This window comes from Pygocentrus nattereri, chromosome 21 (assembly GCF_015220715.1).
Source record: "Pygocentrus nattereri isolate fPygNat1 chromosome 21, fPygNat1.pri, whole genome shotgun sequence".
NCBI classification, from domain to species: domain Eukaryota; kingdom Metazoa; phylum Chordata; class Actinopteri; order Characiformes; family Serrasalmidae; genus Pygocentrus; species Pygocentrus nattereri.
The window spans coordinates 20,909,053-20,926,206 of record NC_051231.1 but is presented as its reverse complement, the minus strand read 5'-3'; the positions used below and the strand labels follow the sequence as shown (position 1 = coordinate 20,926,206).

Genomic DNA, 17,154 nt, shown 5'->3' with positions numbered 1-17,154 from the left:
CAATTAATCTAAACATCATCAGAATCATTCCTTGTGGACTGTAATTAATCAACATGCTCACAGCACACAGTAAATAAACACTATAATTGGTTAGAGGGATCATTTACATACCGCAGCATTCTGAGAAAGCGGTATTACAAATGTCAATATCACGTTAACGATTAACAAATGATATATTGTGTGGCATTAGTGCTAGATATAGATGTCGAGCTCAAAACAGGACTTCCAAGTTGACTAGATAACCTAAATCAATTCTCATGCCTGTCCCACAAGAATGGACAATACACTTCTATTCCTATCCTCAATTTGGGCTTAAGATATCCAGCTTACTGAGAAATCCTACATAGTGAAATACCCACCAGGTGACAACTATTCAGGCCACTTTTAATATATGGAGTCCCTGTCCAAATACTTATGGATAGAGCCATGTGTTCTGACACTAAGGAGGTGGTAAATACACGCATTCCAGACAGCTGCTCTCAGAAATATGCACAGTAAAAATATGCATGAGACAGTATGGTTATAAAACTGATGACTGAGAACTGATAGATAAAATCTGCAATAATCTGAAAACAGTCAGAGCAAGCGACTACAGTTTTTAGATGATTTCTTCATAAGGATAATCCTTAAGAGGCTAACTTTGCAGAAATGATACAGCTTCCAATACTCTCTACTTCAAATTCTTTAAAGCTAAAGTTACATCACGCTGAAGTGTTCAATGCTTATAGTACTGTGCAAAAGTTAGAGACCCCCACTTTATTTATTTAATTTCCAGTCAAAGCAACTATTAAGTACAAGTTATACACAGACCTCTGAAGTTGAGTGTCATTTTGTAGTTGGCAACATGTTCGTATTAGCAACTCCAGGTCTAAGCTAGATTTCATGGCAAACATGAATGGGATTTTCAAAAATCGCTGCTTTCACGTGCTGTGGTACATAAAAAGGTTCCAAACCCAATATGTTTTGTCCTATGCACATTTCTCTGATTCTCTGAATTATGAGGTCATTAAGGAACCAAACCCTTCCTGGTTTGGTTCGTGGTGGAAGGAAAAAGACTGTCTGGAAGGAAGGAAAGAGGAAAAGGACTGTCCAGATTGTTATCAGCGCAAAGTTCAAAAGCCAGAATCTCTGATGGTATGGGGGTGTGTTAGTGCCCATGGCATGGGTAACTTACACATCTGTGAAGGCACCATTAATGCTGAAAGGTACTTACAGGTTTTCACGCAACACATGCTGCCATCCAAGCAACGTCTTTTTCAGGGACGTCCCTGCTTATTTCAGCAAGACAATGCCAAGCCACATTCTGCACATGTTACAACAGCGTGGCTTCGTAGTAAAAGAGTGCAGGTACTAGACGGGCCTGCCTGCAGTCCAGACCTGTCTCCCATTGAAAATGTGTGGCGCTTTATGAAGCGCAAAATATGACAACGGAGACCACGGACTGTTGAGCAACTGAAGTTGTACAAAAGGTGATGTAACACAGTGGTAAACATGCCCCTGTCCCAACTTCTTTGGAACGTGTTGCAGACATCAAATTCAAAATGAGTGAATATTTGCAAAAAACAATAAAGTTTATCCGTTTGAACATTAAATATCTTGTCTTTGTAGTGTATTCAATTGAATATAGGTTGAAAAGGATTTGCAAATCAATGTATTCTGTTTTTATTTATGTTTTATGCAATGTCCCAACTTCATTGGAATTGAGGATGTAGTTGGGCTCACCTTCACCCACAGTGTCGGCTCTGGAACCAAACTCCTTGATAGGGGTTGGTCCCTGTCCTACTCAGGGGTTGCACAGGGTGAGAGGTGCCGGGCGGGAGTGGGGATACTCATGAGTCCCTGGCTGGCGGCCGTGCAGTTGGAGTTTGTAGCAGTGGACGAGAGGGTCGCCTCAATGTGAATTAAAATCACAGAGAGGAAAACTTTGACTGTTGAGTGTGCTTATGCACCAAACAACAGGTCAGAGTATTGTGCCTTCTTGGAGCAAGTGGGCGGGGTTCTGGAAAGGGTCCCATCTACAGACTCCATAGTCTTAATGGGGGACTTGCTCATGTTGGCAATGACTGGGAGACCTGGAGAGGCGTGATTGGGAAGAATGGCCTGCCCAATCTAAACCCGAATGGTGAATTGTTATTGGACTGTGCCAGGTATGAATTGTCCATAGCAAACACGAAGTTCGAACACAAGGATGTTCATAAGTGTACATGGTACCAGAGCTCCTTGAGTCAGAGGTCAATGATAGACTTTGTTGTCGTTTCATCTGACTTGGGACCATATGTTCTGGATACTCGGGTAAAGAGAGGTGCTGAGCTGTCAACTGATCAACATCTGGTGGGGAGTTGGATCAGATGGCAAGGAAAACTGATGGTCAGACCCAGTAGGCCCAAGCAAATAGTGAGCGTGTGCTGGGAATGACTGTCGGAGGCCCCTGTTCGGAATGATTTCAACTCCCACCTCCAGGAGAGCTTTTCTCATGTCCCGGGGGAGGTAGGGGACATGGAGTCTGAATGGAACCTGTTCAAAACCTCCATTGTGGAAGCTGCTGGGCATAGCTGTGACCAAAAGCTTGTAGAGCACTGGATGGCCTGAAGGACTCCTGACTCAATAGAGAGGTACTGACAGGCAAAAAAGGTGGCAGCCGCAACGGTGGCAGAAGCAAAATCCAGGGTGTGAGAGGAGTTTGATGAAGTCATGGAAAAAGACTTTCGGTTGGCTTCAAGGAGGATCTGGACAACTGTCCAGCGACTCAGGATTGGTCGGGGTGGCTGTGCCCAAGCTGTATTTGGCAAGGGTGGGGAAACTCTGACTGCAAATGAGGATATTGTCAGTCAGTGACATGCCTCCATCACAGGAGCCAGGGCCAGAGGCTTCTGGCGGGTCAAGCTCCATTTCCCTGGTGGAGGTCACTGAGGTAGTTAGCAAGCTCTTCAGTGGCAAGGCACTGGAGGTGGATGAGATTCATCCGAAGATGCTTAAGGCTCTGGATATTGGGGGGCTATCGTGGCTGACAAGCCTCTGCAATATTGCACGGACCCCAGGAATATTGCACGGACCCCAGGAGTATCCTTGGACTGGCAGACCAGGGTGGTGGTCCCCATTTTTAAAATAGGGGACCGGAGGGTGTGTGGCAACTATCGGGGCATCACACTGCTCAGCCTCCCTGGGAAAGTTTATGTCAAGGTGATGGAAAGGAGACTCCGACCGATAGTTGAACCTCAGATTGAGGAGGAACAATGCGGATTCCTTTCCGGCCGTGGAACAATGGACTAGCTTTTCACCCTCTCGCGGATTGTTGAGGGGGCATGGGAGTTTGCCAACCCGGTCTACATGTGTTTTGTGGATTTGGAGAAGGCTTACGACCACGTTGTGTATCTTGTGGGAGGTCCTCCGGGAGTATGGGGTACCAGGGCTACTACTCCGGGCCATTCGATCTCTGTACTCCCAGAGTGAGTGCTGTGCTCGTCTACTCAGCATTAAGTCGGTGCTCTGTCTCCACTCCTGTTCATAATATTCATGGACAGGGTGTCAAGGAGTAGCCAAGGTCAGGAGGGTATTATGTGTGGAGACCGGAGGGTGGCATCTCTGCTATTTGCAGACGATGTTGTTCTTTTGGCTGAATTACAGGGATGCCTCCAACGCTCACTGGAGTGGTTTGCAGCTGAGTGTGAAGCTGTTGGTATGTGGATCAGCACCTCCAAATCTGAGTCCATGGTCCAGAAAAGGATGGCATGCCCACTCCAGGTAAGGGTAAAGGACTTGCCCCAGGTGGAGGAGTTTAAGTATCTTAGGGTCTCAGAGTGATGGGAAGAGGGATCATGAGAACGGCCACAGGCTGGGACAGGCAGCAGCAGCAGTAATGCAGTAACTGTACCAGACTGTAGTGATGAAGAGGGAGTTGAGGCACAAGGCAAAGCTTGCTGTTTACCGGTTGGTCTACATCCCGACCCTCACCTATGGTCATGAGCTGTGGGTAATGACCAAAAGAATGAGATTGCGAATACAAGTGGTGGAAATGAGCTTTCTTCGCAGGATGGCGGGCTACACTCTATTTGATCGGGTGAGAAGCTCGCCCATCCAGAAGGAGAGGAGTAGAGCCACTACTACCGCATTGAGAGGAGCCAACTGAGGTGGTTCGGGCATTGGTTTCGGATGCCCCCTGGACGGCTCCCGGTGGGGGTGTACCAGGCACAGCTTACCGGGATAAGACCCCGGGGTTGTCCTTGGACCCGCTGGAGGGATTTCATCTCCAAGTTGGCCTGGGAGTGGCTTGGGGTCCCTGGGAATGAGCTGGAGGAAGTTGTGGGTGACAGGGTCATCTGGGATTCTCTGCTCTCCCAACTGCTCCTGCGACCCTATCTAGATTCAGCGGTTAACAACGATGATGATGATGATGATGATAATGATGATGATAAGGAATCAAAATATGAACATCGCTGCATCTGTCTTAACATCAGTCTACCACTTCTGCACACTGAAAAGACAATGCATGAAAATAAGTCTACTATTGCACTTCAACATTATTATATAATAACAATTGCTATCCTGAATGTACTCTACTATTTCCAAAGCAACCTAACTAGCACACCTGACAAAGCTTGTTGGTTTGTTTAGGGTATTTTTGTGTACTTGTCTGTCTTATGTTGTTAATTTAGTGGATGGCAGTTTTAGCCAGCACATAGCAGCTCCTTAATGTATGCATAATTCAGATGATCTGGTGACATTCAGGAGAAAAATATACAAATGTAAAACATATCAAGTCTGGAACCTTTTTGTTAACCACAAGGCAATAGAGCAGTGATTTTCGAAAATCCCATTTATTTTTCCCTTTAGAGAAATCCAGCTTAGAAACATATTAATTTCTAATATGGGCAAGATGCCAACTGGAGAATGACATCATAACTTAAGTGAGGTGTCAGAGGAGATTAGTTATTAAATAGTTAGGGCTACCCCAAACAGTACTTTATAGGCTTTGAATATGTACTGATATTTCCAAATGAATTTTCAAATGTTCGTTTTTCTAAATGACTCTTATAAACAACAATATTTAAAGGGCCTTAATTTCTCTGATGGAACAGATATGCTTCCGTTCTATGTATTTCAATCCATACTGTCTGCGCTACACGTGCATCTACCATCCATCAAAACACAAGCCCTTCTGATCTGTCACATTTTTTTTCACTTGAACATGCAAGTGATGCATCAACTCCACAGAGATTCATTAAAATCACACACTCCCAATATCTATCATTCTAAATTAGATATAATATAATAACTTACTTAAATGCAATGATCATCTTGGTGTGGTAGTTGCAAGAGCAGCTCCTGCTCTGTACTAACAGTGTGGGAGGAAACTGTTCTCTGATACCAAAAGTGGTAATAAAAAAAGAACTTACAGCAAAATAAACAATACTTCTGTCAAGTTTATAACCTCTATAAAAATCGTTAACAAAATAAATATGATGAGAAAAGGAGAAAGAGTACCTAACATTCCAAGTGAGTTATGTAACAGTGTGTATTTGGATGCATTATTGTACTTGGATGTATGGTGGTAAAATATTGTATTTGAGGCAAAGTGGCATTGTTGGCTGGCACAAATTCAACGGAGTAACCAAATACCAATGTAACAAATAAGTATTTGAATATTTAAATTATTTGGGCCAAACCTAAAGAAAAAATCATTTACATAAGGAAGTGTGTGGTTTTGTGTCTGGAGAAGGTTTAGGGGTGGCCCTAGATTTATAGCCCCAGGGCCTATGTTATTCTTAATGCAGCCCTGAGGCTAGAGTGCACTACATCCATGTGGAATTCATAATAAAAAGACTTTGCTGTTTAGTCCTGATGTACTGATTTCTGAGGTTTCCACAAATGGATCAATAAGTTCTGCTGACTGGGCCCTCTGCTGGGGCTAGCCCAGGTAATAAACAGCCTAGCACTGAGTGTGGCATAACACCCTCTACTTTTAGCGTAATGCTTCTAATGTGCAGTATTAATGCTCATTTCGGCTTGAAATAATGCTAAGGTTCCTTTGAAACCTTGAACATCCTGAAATAATCCATCACTGAATCTAAACAATCCATTACTGAATCTGTTAAATGCAAAGTTAGCTGAACAACACATTTTTGTAACATTCCTAGTATGTGGATATGATTGGTTCTTCAGCATGGATTTTTTCCCAGGTACCCCTGTGAATCAGGGACTCATCAATATTGCAGAATGACTGGAGTACTTCCCCTTATGTCTGCAGAGGAGTAAATCTGTCAGACACACCCTGATGACATCATACAACAGGGAGTGCTTAGTGCCCAGTGTCTGGTTTACTGGTTTCTCTATCTCTCTCCAAGAAGACATTCTTCTCTTCTCATGCTGTAAACGGCAACATAGACTTTAGAAGAGCTTTACTGCATAACACAAAGCCATGTTGCTTCAGACAACTTTTTTTGTTTACACTTTGTTTGTAAATATAAAAGGAGGATTTGAAATGTCTACACACGAGTATCTAATCTATGAAAACACCAGCGTTCTATCAGTCCAAAACTTCAAATATTTACAAGCTTCACATTTCTTTTGTGCAATCATACCATGGCAGTCCTCATTGTAGCGTTCAAGCATTTGGTGGAATGTGCAATAGAAACGAGCAGAAACAAGGAAGCTCATGGAGATCAAAGAAGAGCAAACAACACACACACACACTCCCCAAGCCAAATGTCAAACAGGATCGCAATTACATCAATTGCAGTTGCCAAAGCGAACAAAGCACGGCTTAGTGGCCGTTGTTCATGAAACCATCGGGAGAAAGAGACGTGTTGACGGAGTTACAGGTGCTACAATCTGAGCAGATCAAGAGAGATCATAAAACTAATCTTGCTGTGAATAAATCAAGTTCGAGACAGACAAGTGAAAACCCTCAAAACCCAGGCCAATGTTCAACTTAGTTTTTTCCATTCGATACTGCATCACAGTGAAGCTGCTACATTTTTTAGACAAGATTAAAGCACTGGAGTGACGCTCCTTTAGCTATAAATCTGCATGGCTACCGTATCACTGGCATTCTATAGAGGTTTCAATGGCTGCTGGAGTCCAGCCTATTACAAAAGACATAAAGAACAGCACATTCCCTCAGCGGCCTCTTTAAGAGTATTGCCTGTTGATGCCTGGAGCATCTACAGGATCCATTTCCCCTCGCTGACGTGAGGGGAAATGGATTCTGTAGAACAGAGGTAGAATAGAGGGATTCAATAGGCTGCTGTATTCATGCCAAAGAAGCTGTTGCGCACTGCAAGAGGACAATACATTATTTTGGCTAAAATGGAAGATAAAATTGGAGAAATTATGCTGCCAGTTTAAATATATGGAGAAAAATAGGTTAAAAAAAATCCAGATAACACACAGTAAAGTACTGACCATAGACGGGTGCACTGACAGTAAAATTATATTGCAAATGTGCATCACGTCCACTTATATTTGTGTGAGTTTACCAAAGCAGACCGTTTTCGACCCTCTTTTTATTCCTTAGAATAAAATACATTGTTTTTGTTACTGTGCCTTTATTGCCAAACATACAGTAGACATGAGCATCACCAAGTAGTAGTGCTATAAGATTAAGATTAAGAGACCCTTATTAGTCCCACAACGGGGAAATTTCACCTCAGCATTTAACCCATTTAGGCAGTGAAACACCACATACACACTAGGGGGCAGTGAGCACACTTGCCCGGAGTGGTGAGCAGCCCTATCAACAGCGCCCGGGGAGCAGTTGGGGGTTAGGTGTCTTGCTCAAGGACACCTCAGTCATGGGCTGTCGGCTATGGGGATCGAACCGGCAACCTTCCGGTCACAAGGTTGGATCCCTAACCTCCAGCCCACAACTGCCCCAAAAATTAAGTGATACTTTTTTTAATCCCCCAACTGGGGAAATTCCACCTCTGCATTTAACCCATCCATGAAGTGAAACACCACATACACACTAGGGGGCAGTGAGCACACACACTTGCCCAGAGCGGTGGGCAGCCCTATCCACGGTGCCTGGGGAGCAATTGAGGGTTAGGTGTCTTGCTCAGGTGTCTTCCTCCATCATGGACTGTCGGCGCTGGGGATCGAACCGGCAACCTTCCGCCCACGACTGCCCCCAGCCCACGACTGCCCCCTATACACTGTATAGTGTCAAATACTATACAGTGACTATACACTGATTAGTGTCAAAAAAGTTTGAACAACTTCCATAGTTGGAGGCGATTGCATGACTCGTGTGCAGTTGTGGTTAGCCAAGGAGCTAACACAGTAGTTAAAATACAAAAGTGAACAATTCATATGGGAATTACATCAAATAACTCACCACAGCATAGTGCTACACACTGCTCATTAGCAAAAAAGTGTGAATAAAGGTTCAATGGCAATGGGGCAACTTGTGTGCAGCTGCAGTTAATCATCTAGTTAGAATCACAGTTAGCAAGCTGGCTTAATAAACAAACAGTAAGACTACAAATGAAGAATGATGGTACAGTCTCCCAATAGCGAATCTTGCAGCATCAGTTTTGTTGTTTATAAATGGCCAGTAGAGAATAAATGGTAAAAAGTTGTGCTTAGACACTAGTTAAAAGGGCTTTTCCTCTGTTTTGGAAGTTCAATACTGTGAACGGCCTCATCTTCATAGGTCAACACAGCCAATCCAGTAGCACAATCAGTAAAAAATGAGAATTCACATGTCAAAATTCACCAAAGTTGAACTTGCGCCTAAATTTGGTATAAGAAATGTATTCTTGGATGTCTGTGATATGAAATTACCCACTGCTGTGAATTCCACTGAAACATTGAAATGAATGTAATTTTACTCGCAAAAACATGTATAGGCCTCAAGACTGAGCTATGAAAATGAACTCTGATGATCTGAAATACTCCCTTTAACTTCAGCATAGAAGGCTGGAGCTAAACTGCTATAGGCTGAATAGGTGGGTATATGAAAATGCATGGGCTCTCTGCAACTTCACAAAAACAATGAATTCAAATGAGGTATATAGACCAAACTGACTCCAGAGTTTCGCCTGACTACACTGAAGTGAAAGGTACATTTTGAAACACTTAAAATGTTTACATACAATATTGAGTGCTTTTATTTCAAGAAAGCAAGATATTCTATGATAGGGGCATTTAAGAGTTTTGTCTGACCAGATGCCCACTGGTTTATTAAGCCATTTCATAAAACAACATAATACAACATAAACCATGTTGATGCAGAACCTTGGAAAGTCCAAAATATCCTGGTATGCTGTCCAAGTCTATTTCCACAGAAAATAGGAGTGTGTGTTTATTTTATGCTTTGGTTGACTTATTTGCCAATGACAATATACAAGATGGTTCCGCTTAATTCCAACAAGGCTGATGTCAAAGAAAATTGAGATATTCTCATTCTTCCACAACACATATACTGCTCCTAATAAAAACAAACGTAGGCAGTCTGGAAAACAATGTATCAGGTATATGAAGCTCTGGAGGATTAATCTGATGCTGAGCTATTTTTTCTGGCTAGCTGCTTACATCCTTCATTGCGCTGTCGTGATGTCTAGAGGCTGCCCTGCAGGACCCATACTCTTGAGCAACGCCTGTCTCTATGGGTGGCGGTGTGGTCGAAACATACCAGAGAGACAAAAAGAGTGATTAAAAGCAATGGAGGCTTCTTTTATGCAAACAAGGATGTCAACAAAACCCTGAAAACAAAGAGATGACACAGGTTGGAGTTCAGAATTTGGCCTAGGAATGCACACAAATATAGCGATTACAGTTGGAATCTGTCTGCCTTCATAAAACACCATGCACAAGGCATGTCACAGCAGCACACTGAGCTTCACAAGGATTCTAATACCCTAATCATTCCTCTATTAACATCACTGATGGTGCCTTTAATCTGTTGTCAGCATTATACGTAAAGGAAACAGAGCTTTAACACATGTTGAACTCCTCTTCTTAACATGCAGTAACATTTATGCATTTGATAAAAGAAAGTTTTCAGCCATCCTAGATGAGTCAAATCAATGTGAAGCAAACAAGTGTTACACAATCTGTCTGCTGATAAACCAGATTTAAAACATCAAGTGTCTACTCCCCCCAGGGTCACTGTTAAGTGGCTAGCTGAGGGTTTGCCAGTGCAGTTGAAGCTGAATGGAGCAACCTAAAATCTGAAACGTTTCATTGCTGTTTATCTATCTTTAAGAATTTTGGATATTTGAAAATAATGACAACTGACATTTTTACTTATCTAATGTGTTTTTTGTCATAATATAGAACTGATATTTGTAAAGCCCACTCCCAACATTGCATATAATAAAAAAGAAAATTCTTAAAAATGTACTGTAATAACCAAAACTCTTAATTTATGAGTCATAGTTTGAATTGTATCTTATTTCTCACAGTCTTAGTTTAGGTGAGCTTCAGTTTAATTACACTGAGTTGCCAGTTTATTAGGCACACCTTGTACCTAATGCCATTTTATAAGAAAAACCTATTATGCAACTACAGGATGAACTTTGCACAGTTATATGCAACTTTGGGCCAGCTCTTTAGATTTGATTACCTTTTTTAAAAACAAGTTTTGAAGGATGTGCAAAAGTTTAATAACCCAAACTTTTAAAGTCTCAGAACTTACTTAAGACAGGTTAGGACTGGTTAGGCAGGTCAAGAACTGCAATTAGGAACTGGCAGCTGAGTACAATTCCAGAGATTAATGAAATCTCTGACTTCTCTTCAAACCTTGAGCTAACACTCAATGGCCAATGGACTATTCTAACCAGCTGCGTGCCAATCTAATATGATGCCTATTGCTAACTACAAAGCAGAGGAACGCTATAAAAAGATGTCGAAGCACTTCCAGCTCACAATTTTCATTGTCCAAAATGTCATTAAGAAATTGCAAAAGATTGGGAAAACTCTGAGATAGAATCACTCATATGCTAGCCAGAAAGGCAAATTAAAACCCCCATATGACAGCATAAAAATTGAACCGACACAGCAGTGGTGGTGCACCAGTCTACTTTGCAGTGTTGTCCTACCTTGGTCCCTTTCCATTGATGGGCGAAGTAAAAGATGACTGCTAAATTTTATAGCAAAAGACGTGCTACAGTCAGTAATTGTAAAACTATAAAGTGTTTTGATAATGGTATCTCTAATAAAATGGCCAATGAGGTAGTTACAAGGCACAAGTACCTAAGAAACTGGAAAGTGAGTTTAGTATCAGTCAGTAACTTTTTTTTACACCTACTACTTCTTTAAGAATGTGCCATAAGAGGACTTATTATTATTCTCGTGTGGGTGGACACAGCTGTCTGCATCCACAAGCTCTCTCAAAAGGGGAAAATGATTTGAATAATTATACAGCACTAGTATATCTCATCTGGTAATATATGAGCAAATAAAACACCACCATCACCACCGCATCCCAGATGAGTGATGATGACGTTTTTGTTTTTTGTTTTTTCCATTACAGTGTTAGAGGTAGAATCGAACCCACATTCATGGATGATTTAAACCGTAACACATGCGAAGCCCTGTGCCAGGCCGGCACAGACAAAACTGTGTAATTGTGCTGCAGTTGGATTTATGCGCACACATCTATCATGACTCGGTTAAGAAAGGAGAACATTCAGCCTGGCTTTTAGTTAAGGGGCTTCGGCTATACGCCCACAGATGGGATAATTATTTCACATAATTTCCTTCAAGAGCTAACACGAACCATACACCCTCCTGAACATACATTGATGAAATGCTGAGTGCATGTGGAAAGTCAAATTTAAATCATTATAGAGAACAAAGAAACTCGGTTTATAGAAATAATGAGAGAGAAAGAATGGACTGGAGGCAACGGCAATCTCACACACACCCCACTGCGGAAAAGATTAAAAGGAAGTCTATCTTGGAAATCACTCAGTTGTACAAGGCCATCAATCTATAGCCTTGGTGTGCAGAAGAAAAAAAAATTACATAAACTTGCAAACACTTTTCTTGTAAGGTTACTGCAAAAAAAGCTAGACTGATTTGTTTTCCAACTGAGCTGCCAGACTTATTGTTTAGGTCATGGGTGTAAAATTCAGTTGGGATAATTCAGGAAATGCACTCTAATTCTAAGTTTGTTTACCTCTTGACTCGTGGAGCCAGAATAAGCTACAACAAGCCTACTGTGCTCAGGAAAACCCCCACCATTCAGTGCTATACAATTACAAGATTATGGAGTTTAGGCAAGTACCAACCTCAGCATTGTGCTAATTAATTAGCTTGGTCACAGGCTAAACATTAAACGAATGTTGGCAAAACAGGAGTTGGAGCTGGTCTAAAAGATGGAGTCTGACATCTGTAGATACTAAACAAGTGTTAATGCGCTCTTAAGCTCTTCTTTGATGAGGGCACTGTGATTCAGACCTAACGAGGCCATGTGTTTGTCTATGGTTTGCTTTAAGGTTATTGGCACAATGATCTGATCTGAGACCAGTTAAGATGTTTCTTCTACAATGAAAGTTTTAGGTGGATTTATCTGAGGAAGCTACTTATAGGTCAGGTCAACTTCTGACCAGACCATGACAGAAGCAATACAGCCAGGTGACAGGGCAATGTAAACCTATGGCTAGCCATTCAGATCTCCACTGGCTGTGCTTTATTGCTCTGCCCATCTGTTGGTAGATTTCATAACTTTGTTGCACCGGTTCAAGATATATGGACTGTAATATTGCTACAGTAATCTGCACTAAGTTGCCAGGTAGGTAAACCTTCATTGTCTGGAAAACACCTAAGGGACACATTTACACCAGTACAAACACTAACATACGATGTTGGTTTCTGTGCTATGCTGAGAAAGCTCCACACCAAGTAATATCTGGTCAACAGAACCTCTGGTGGCCCCTTTCCACTACTGGACAGGATTGAAAGATGGGCTATATACCTGTAATGTGTGCCTATACGTTAAGTGCACTTGGCCATAAAATGGCCATTGAGTGTAGGTACAAAGCTATACCTTAAGACTCATACACTTTTTGTGAAATGAAGCTTGTGAGTGTTGCGCAAAGACAAAATCACGTTTGCATGCTTCCTAGCTTGCACATTTAGTGTGGCTTTGTTTTGGCTAACCCGTCTTTGAATGATGGCACTCACTTTTGATTAGTGCGTAGTGTGTTCACAAAGTTTACCCTGCTGCCATGTGTGCGCCACAGTGCACAAAGCCTCTGCACAACATCTGCTGTTGTTTGTAATTACACCATCTTCTTTGCTGAAGCTAGGCGAGCGCTGTCTGTGGAATAAGTATGCCGAGGCCTATAGTGACGTGACAGCATGAGCCTTCTATATATAGCTATAGAAAAAATAGTCATTGGATTGAATAAAGCACTATTACATTTTTAAAGGTTATTCAAGGGGTGCCTTGCAAGTTTTGCTGACTCACATCCCTATTTGCTAATCATGGATGTGTTTTAGTTGTAGTCCTGTTTTTAAAATTGCCTGCCCCCTATTTGTTTGCACAAAATTTTGGTAAAATCGCCATTTCTTGTCAAAGTAGGTGGTTCTTGACTATGATAACCTATGAAACATACCTGATAACATTTGGTTTGCAAGACTACCTGACTACTGTCTTCCTTGCAGACTTATTCAGGGGTCTCTTTAGACATAATTGACAGATCCAGTGAAATGGGGCATTGTTTGAGCTACTGAGACTGTGATGACAAAGGCAGCATAAAAGTTACAGTAGGTTCAATTAAACTTTGTGAAGCAATGGAAAAGGGGCGCAGAATAAGTGACAGGAGTACGTGATCTCATTTCAGAACTATTTTTAAGTTCCCTTCCATGATTAGAGAGGTATGATGTTGCAATGTAAAATCTTCAAAAGTACTCACCAAATTTGTTTCACACAGCTACTTCTTTTCAGTTCCAAATGCCTCCTTTTATGATGAATGATTCCAGTCCGTGCAGGCACACGCACAAATACAGGAGACGTGTGTTAACAAAGCATTCCTGAGAACAATACCGCTGTCCAGCAGGCACTGAACTCCCTGTTCTCTGCTTCTCTCACACGCCTTGCCTCTCATGAGAGGGAAAGAGAGGCAAACCGGGTGGCATTTTGCCAGTTTACAGCAATAGTGTGTCTCGTGCCAAACACTGGAGCACAGTGGGACTCCAATTCAACACTCAACAAATGCCTTCACCTAAGGAAGGTTCCCTTTGCGGACAGCCAGCCATTTATTAAGCCCATGTCTTTCACCAAGCCCTGACAAATGTCATGTCAGTCTTATCAAGGTATGAAGAGACTGTCCACCTGTGTGACTGTCAATGTCTTCAGCGCTGACGTCACAAAAGAGCAAACAAGGCATTTCAGCAGGTAGACAGGTGTGCCTTTAAGTTAAAATATTTACTATTCTGAATCCAGTGCACATTCATGAAGTCTTAAGCTGCTACAGTGTATAGTGTAAAGTTTTAACTAGAGATGTCCCACAGAGAGACTGACTTTTTCAAGACAATTATTTTATTGTTTTTTTTTTCGCTTGTTCTTTGGTGCATATTGTTCTTCATTTGTCCATCTTGTCCATCAGCATTTTTTGAGGTTTGAACTTTATTGCAAGTGAGCTGTGTTTAAACAAGAGAAATTCCTCCAGTCAAAATACTGGAGGCAGCTCTTGATGAGCCAAGAAACAGACAAGCCTGGAAAGGCCTCTTTTATGTCTGCAAGCTCAAGACCACCCTCTCCACTTCCAATCCCTGAGCCAAATCCAGAGAAACAAATACCGGCTCCATGCCGCATGTTCACTTTAAGAGTACACTGCCAATAAAAAGTTTGGTGGGGTACTAAGAAATACAAATGAAAATGCTTTTTTGTTGCTCTGTACTAAAACCTGTTTAGATGTTGTCACTTTTCTTTGCAAAAAGTATGCAACTAAAGGAGCAACTGAAAAATCTTTGCAATAATATCAGACCCCACACATTTTACTACCATGCAATGATGTTAGAAGATTAGAACATAGCTGCTTCATGTTACCAACTTCATTTTTCGTTATTCTTATTTAGAATAACGACACTAAATTTAACACTAAATTTACTAATTTAACACTAAAAATCAAACGTTTCCAAAGCCAGCAATTGTTGGAAAATCTACAGAAAAAAAAGAAATAAAGTGAAGAGAGTTCATTTAAAGGTCTCTGCAGGCTATTTAAGCTTTGCCTTCTGCTACAATCAGCAGTAAAGTTTAACAAGCAGGGGAGGGGAAAGAGGTCAAGCATGGTTGTTGGTGTGAATCTTTTACCTAGCTAAGAAACTAGGGCAAAAGTTCTAAACAGTGCTCACAGCAATAATAAATAATTTCATGTAAGATAAGAAGCTCCTGGCTTAGCAACTGAATGGCAATTGGCCAGATACCTCCTGTCTAGAGACGTTTTAACTAAAAACCATTCATTCTCCTATCACTCCCACCTGTTACTGATAGGAGCGCCAATCGAGCCATGTGGGGACTACGCAAACACTGTGATAGGAACTGCAATCTGAGCAAGGGAGCAAACCATGGGGTGTGGACCAGATACAAAACCAAGCAGTTATCCATTAACATAAGAAACTTAACAAGGAGTGCATTCTTGACCAAGATGACCAGTTTATAGAAGAATAAAATGTAATACATGTAAACTGAACTATAAAAACAACTGAACTGCATTCAGGACCTCCTTGTAACCAACAATGTCAGCAATTCAGATTCAGAAACAAGAGCTACACTGCTTACATCTTTGTTCTCTTCGGCAAATAACTGTTTCTGCTGGATGATACATGAGCTGCACACCTCTCTTGCTCTCGCTCACACACATACACACACAAACACACACACACACACACTTGCACACTCGGCATACCTTTCTTTCGCCTCCCCTCCAGACGCAGTCCAAACAGAGCAGTGTGAGGCTGAAGTGCTACTACTAAATCCAGCGATGACATAAACGTTTACAGGAAAAGACCTACCTCGCAGCTCCCTCGTCCACTGCCTCGTCTCCTTCCATCATTCTGCCGCTTCTCCTGCACACTTCTTGGCTGTGGCTACGTCCTACTATTGCTCACTTTCTGCCTCTCTCTCTGCCCCTTTTAATCTCTTTTGTGTTGGCTGGGGAAAGCACACCAGGATCCAGGGGCCAGTATGAGTGGAATTTCAACAAGAAAAATGCAGAAACAATCGCTTCTTTTGCGGGTAATATCTTTCCTTTCTCCTGCAGCTGAACTCACGCGCACATATGGATTACATTCCCACCGGAGTGGCCAGCTGGATTTAAGCACGACGGCTCCTGCTCTCTGTTTTCCCTACAGCACACCCCCCTCCCCATACACACTCACACACACCCTCAGCATGGCCCCAGCCTGCTCCCTTTCCTCCACCCCAGCGCTCTACTCTAATCATTAACTCGTATTTGGGCGAGAGCCGGACGCTTAACTCCTTCAGTTGCCTCCTACTATTCTTACACTAGATTACCCTGAAACAAGGCCGTTTCTACTCCCCATTGCATCAAGCTATCCAACTGGAAGGTATGAATAAATATGAAGGGGCACTGGTTCAGGGCTAATGAGCCAAGGAAGATTATATAACATTATAAAGGAAGGTTTGGGTTGTAATACAATTTTGGACACAAGTTCTCTAGATTTCCTTGTTATCTATGATAACATTGATTATCTAAGCTCATACTGAAGGTGGTTCACACTACACCTATATAGGGGCGGATTGAAGGGATAAGATTATTGTGGATTGAAACAATCAGAACCAATCATGCTCATGTGTTCTCCACAGAGGTTGTTATCATTCTAGGGCTGCACAATATAGACAGGGGCTCCCAGGGTTGGCAAACAAGGTTATGATTTGGCTACTGGTACTTAATTATTAGCATCACAAAGGTTATCTAAAGTACTTTTAATTTAAAAAATGCAATCTTGTAAAATACAATTAAAAATACCCTTGATACCATACAACTGTCTTTGCAACACACAGGTAACAACACAAAAACGATTAGAGCGTAACTGGTGGTACATGGACAGAAGGATATTTAGAGACCATCTTTGTGAAGAATTTCTTTTCACTGAATTTCAAGGCTAGGCAGTGTTCCTGTAAATAAATCAAATTAAAGAGAAAATTTTAGAGGATATCTGAGGGTGCAAAGTCATACAATT

General features: G+C 41.8%; 1 protein-coding gene across 8 annotated transcripts in view; it reads right to left on the bottom strand.

The window, feature by feature from the left end:
* Nucleotides 1–17,154, bottom strand: part of plekha6 (pleckstrin homology domain containing, family A member 6) — a 161,565-nt gene that overhangs the window by 82,909 nt on the left and 61,502 nt on the right. For 4 of the 8 annotated variants that reach the window (XM_017694706.2, XM_017694699.2, XM_017694701.2 and 1 more), the window contains exon 1: nucleotides 15,964–16,282. The exons of 1 other annotated variant lie outside the window; for it this stretch is intronic. In XM_017694706.2, coding sequence (XP_017550195.1) covers nucleotides 15,964–16,004 — 41 coding nt within the window. In that variant the 5' untranslated portion in view covers nucleotides 16,005–16,282. Of the gene's footprint in view, nucleotides 1–15,963; nucleotides 16,285–17,154 lie in introns of those variants that run through there. 3 more of the 8 variants (XM_017694694.2, XM_017694695.2, XM_017694697.2) reach the window with 2 other exon arrangements.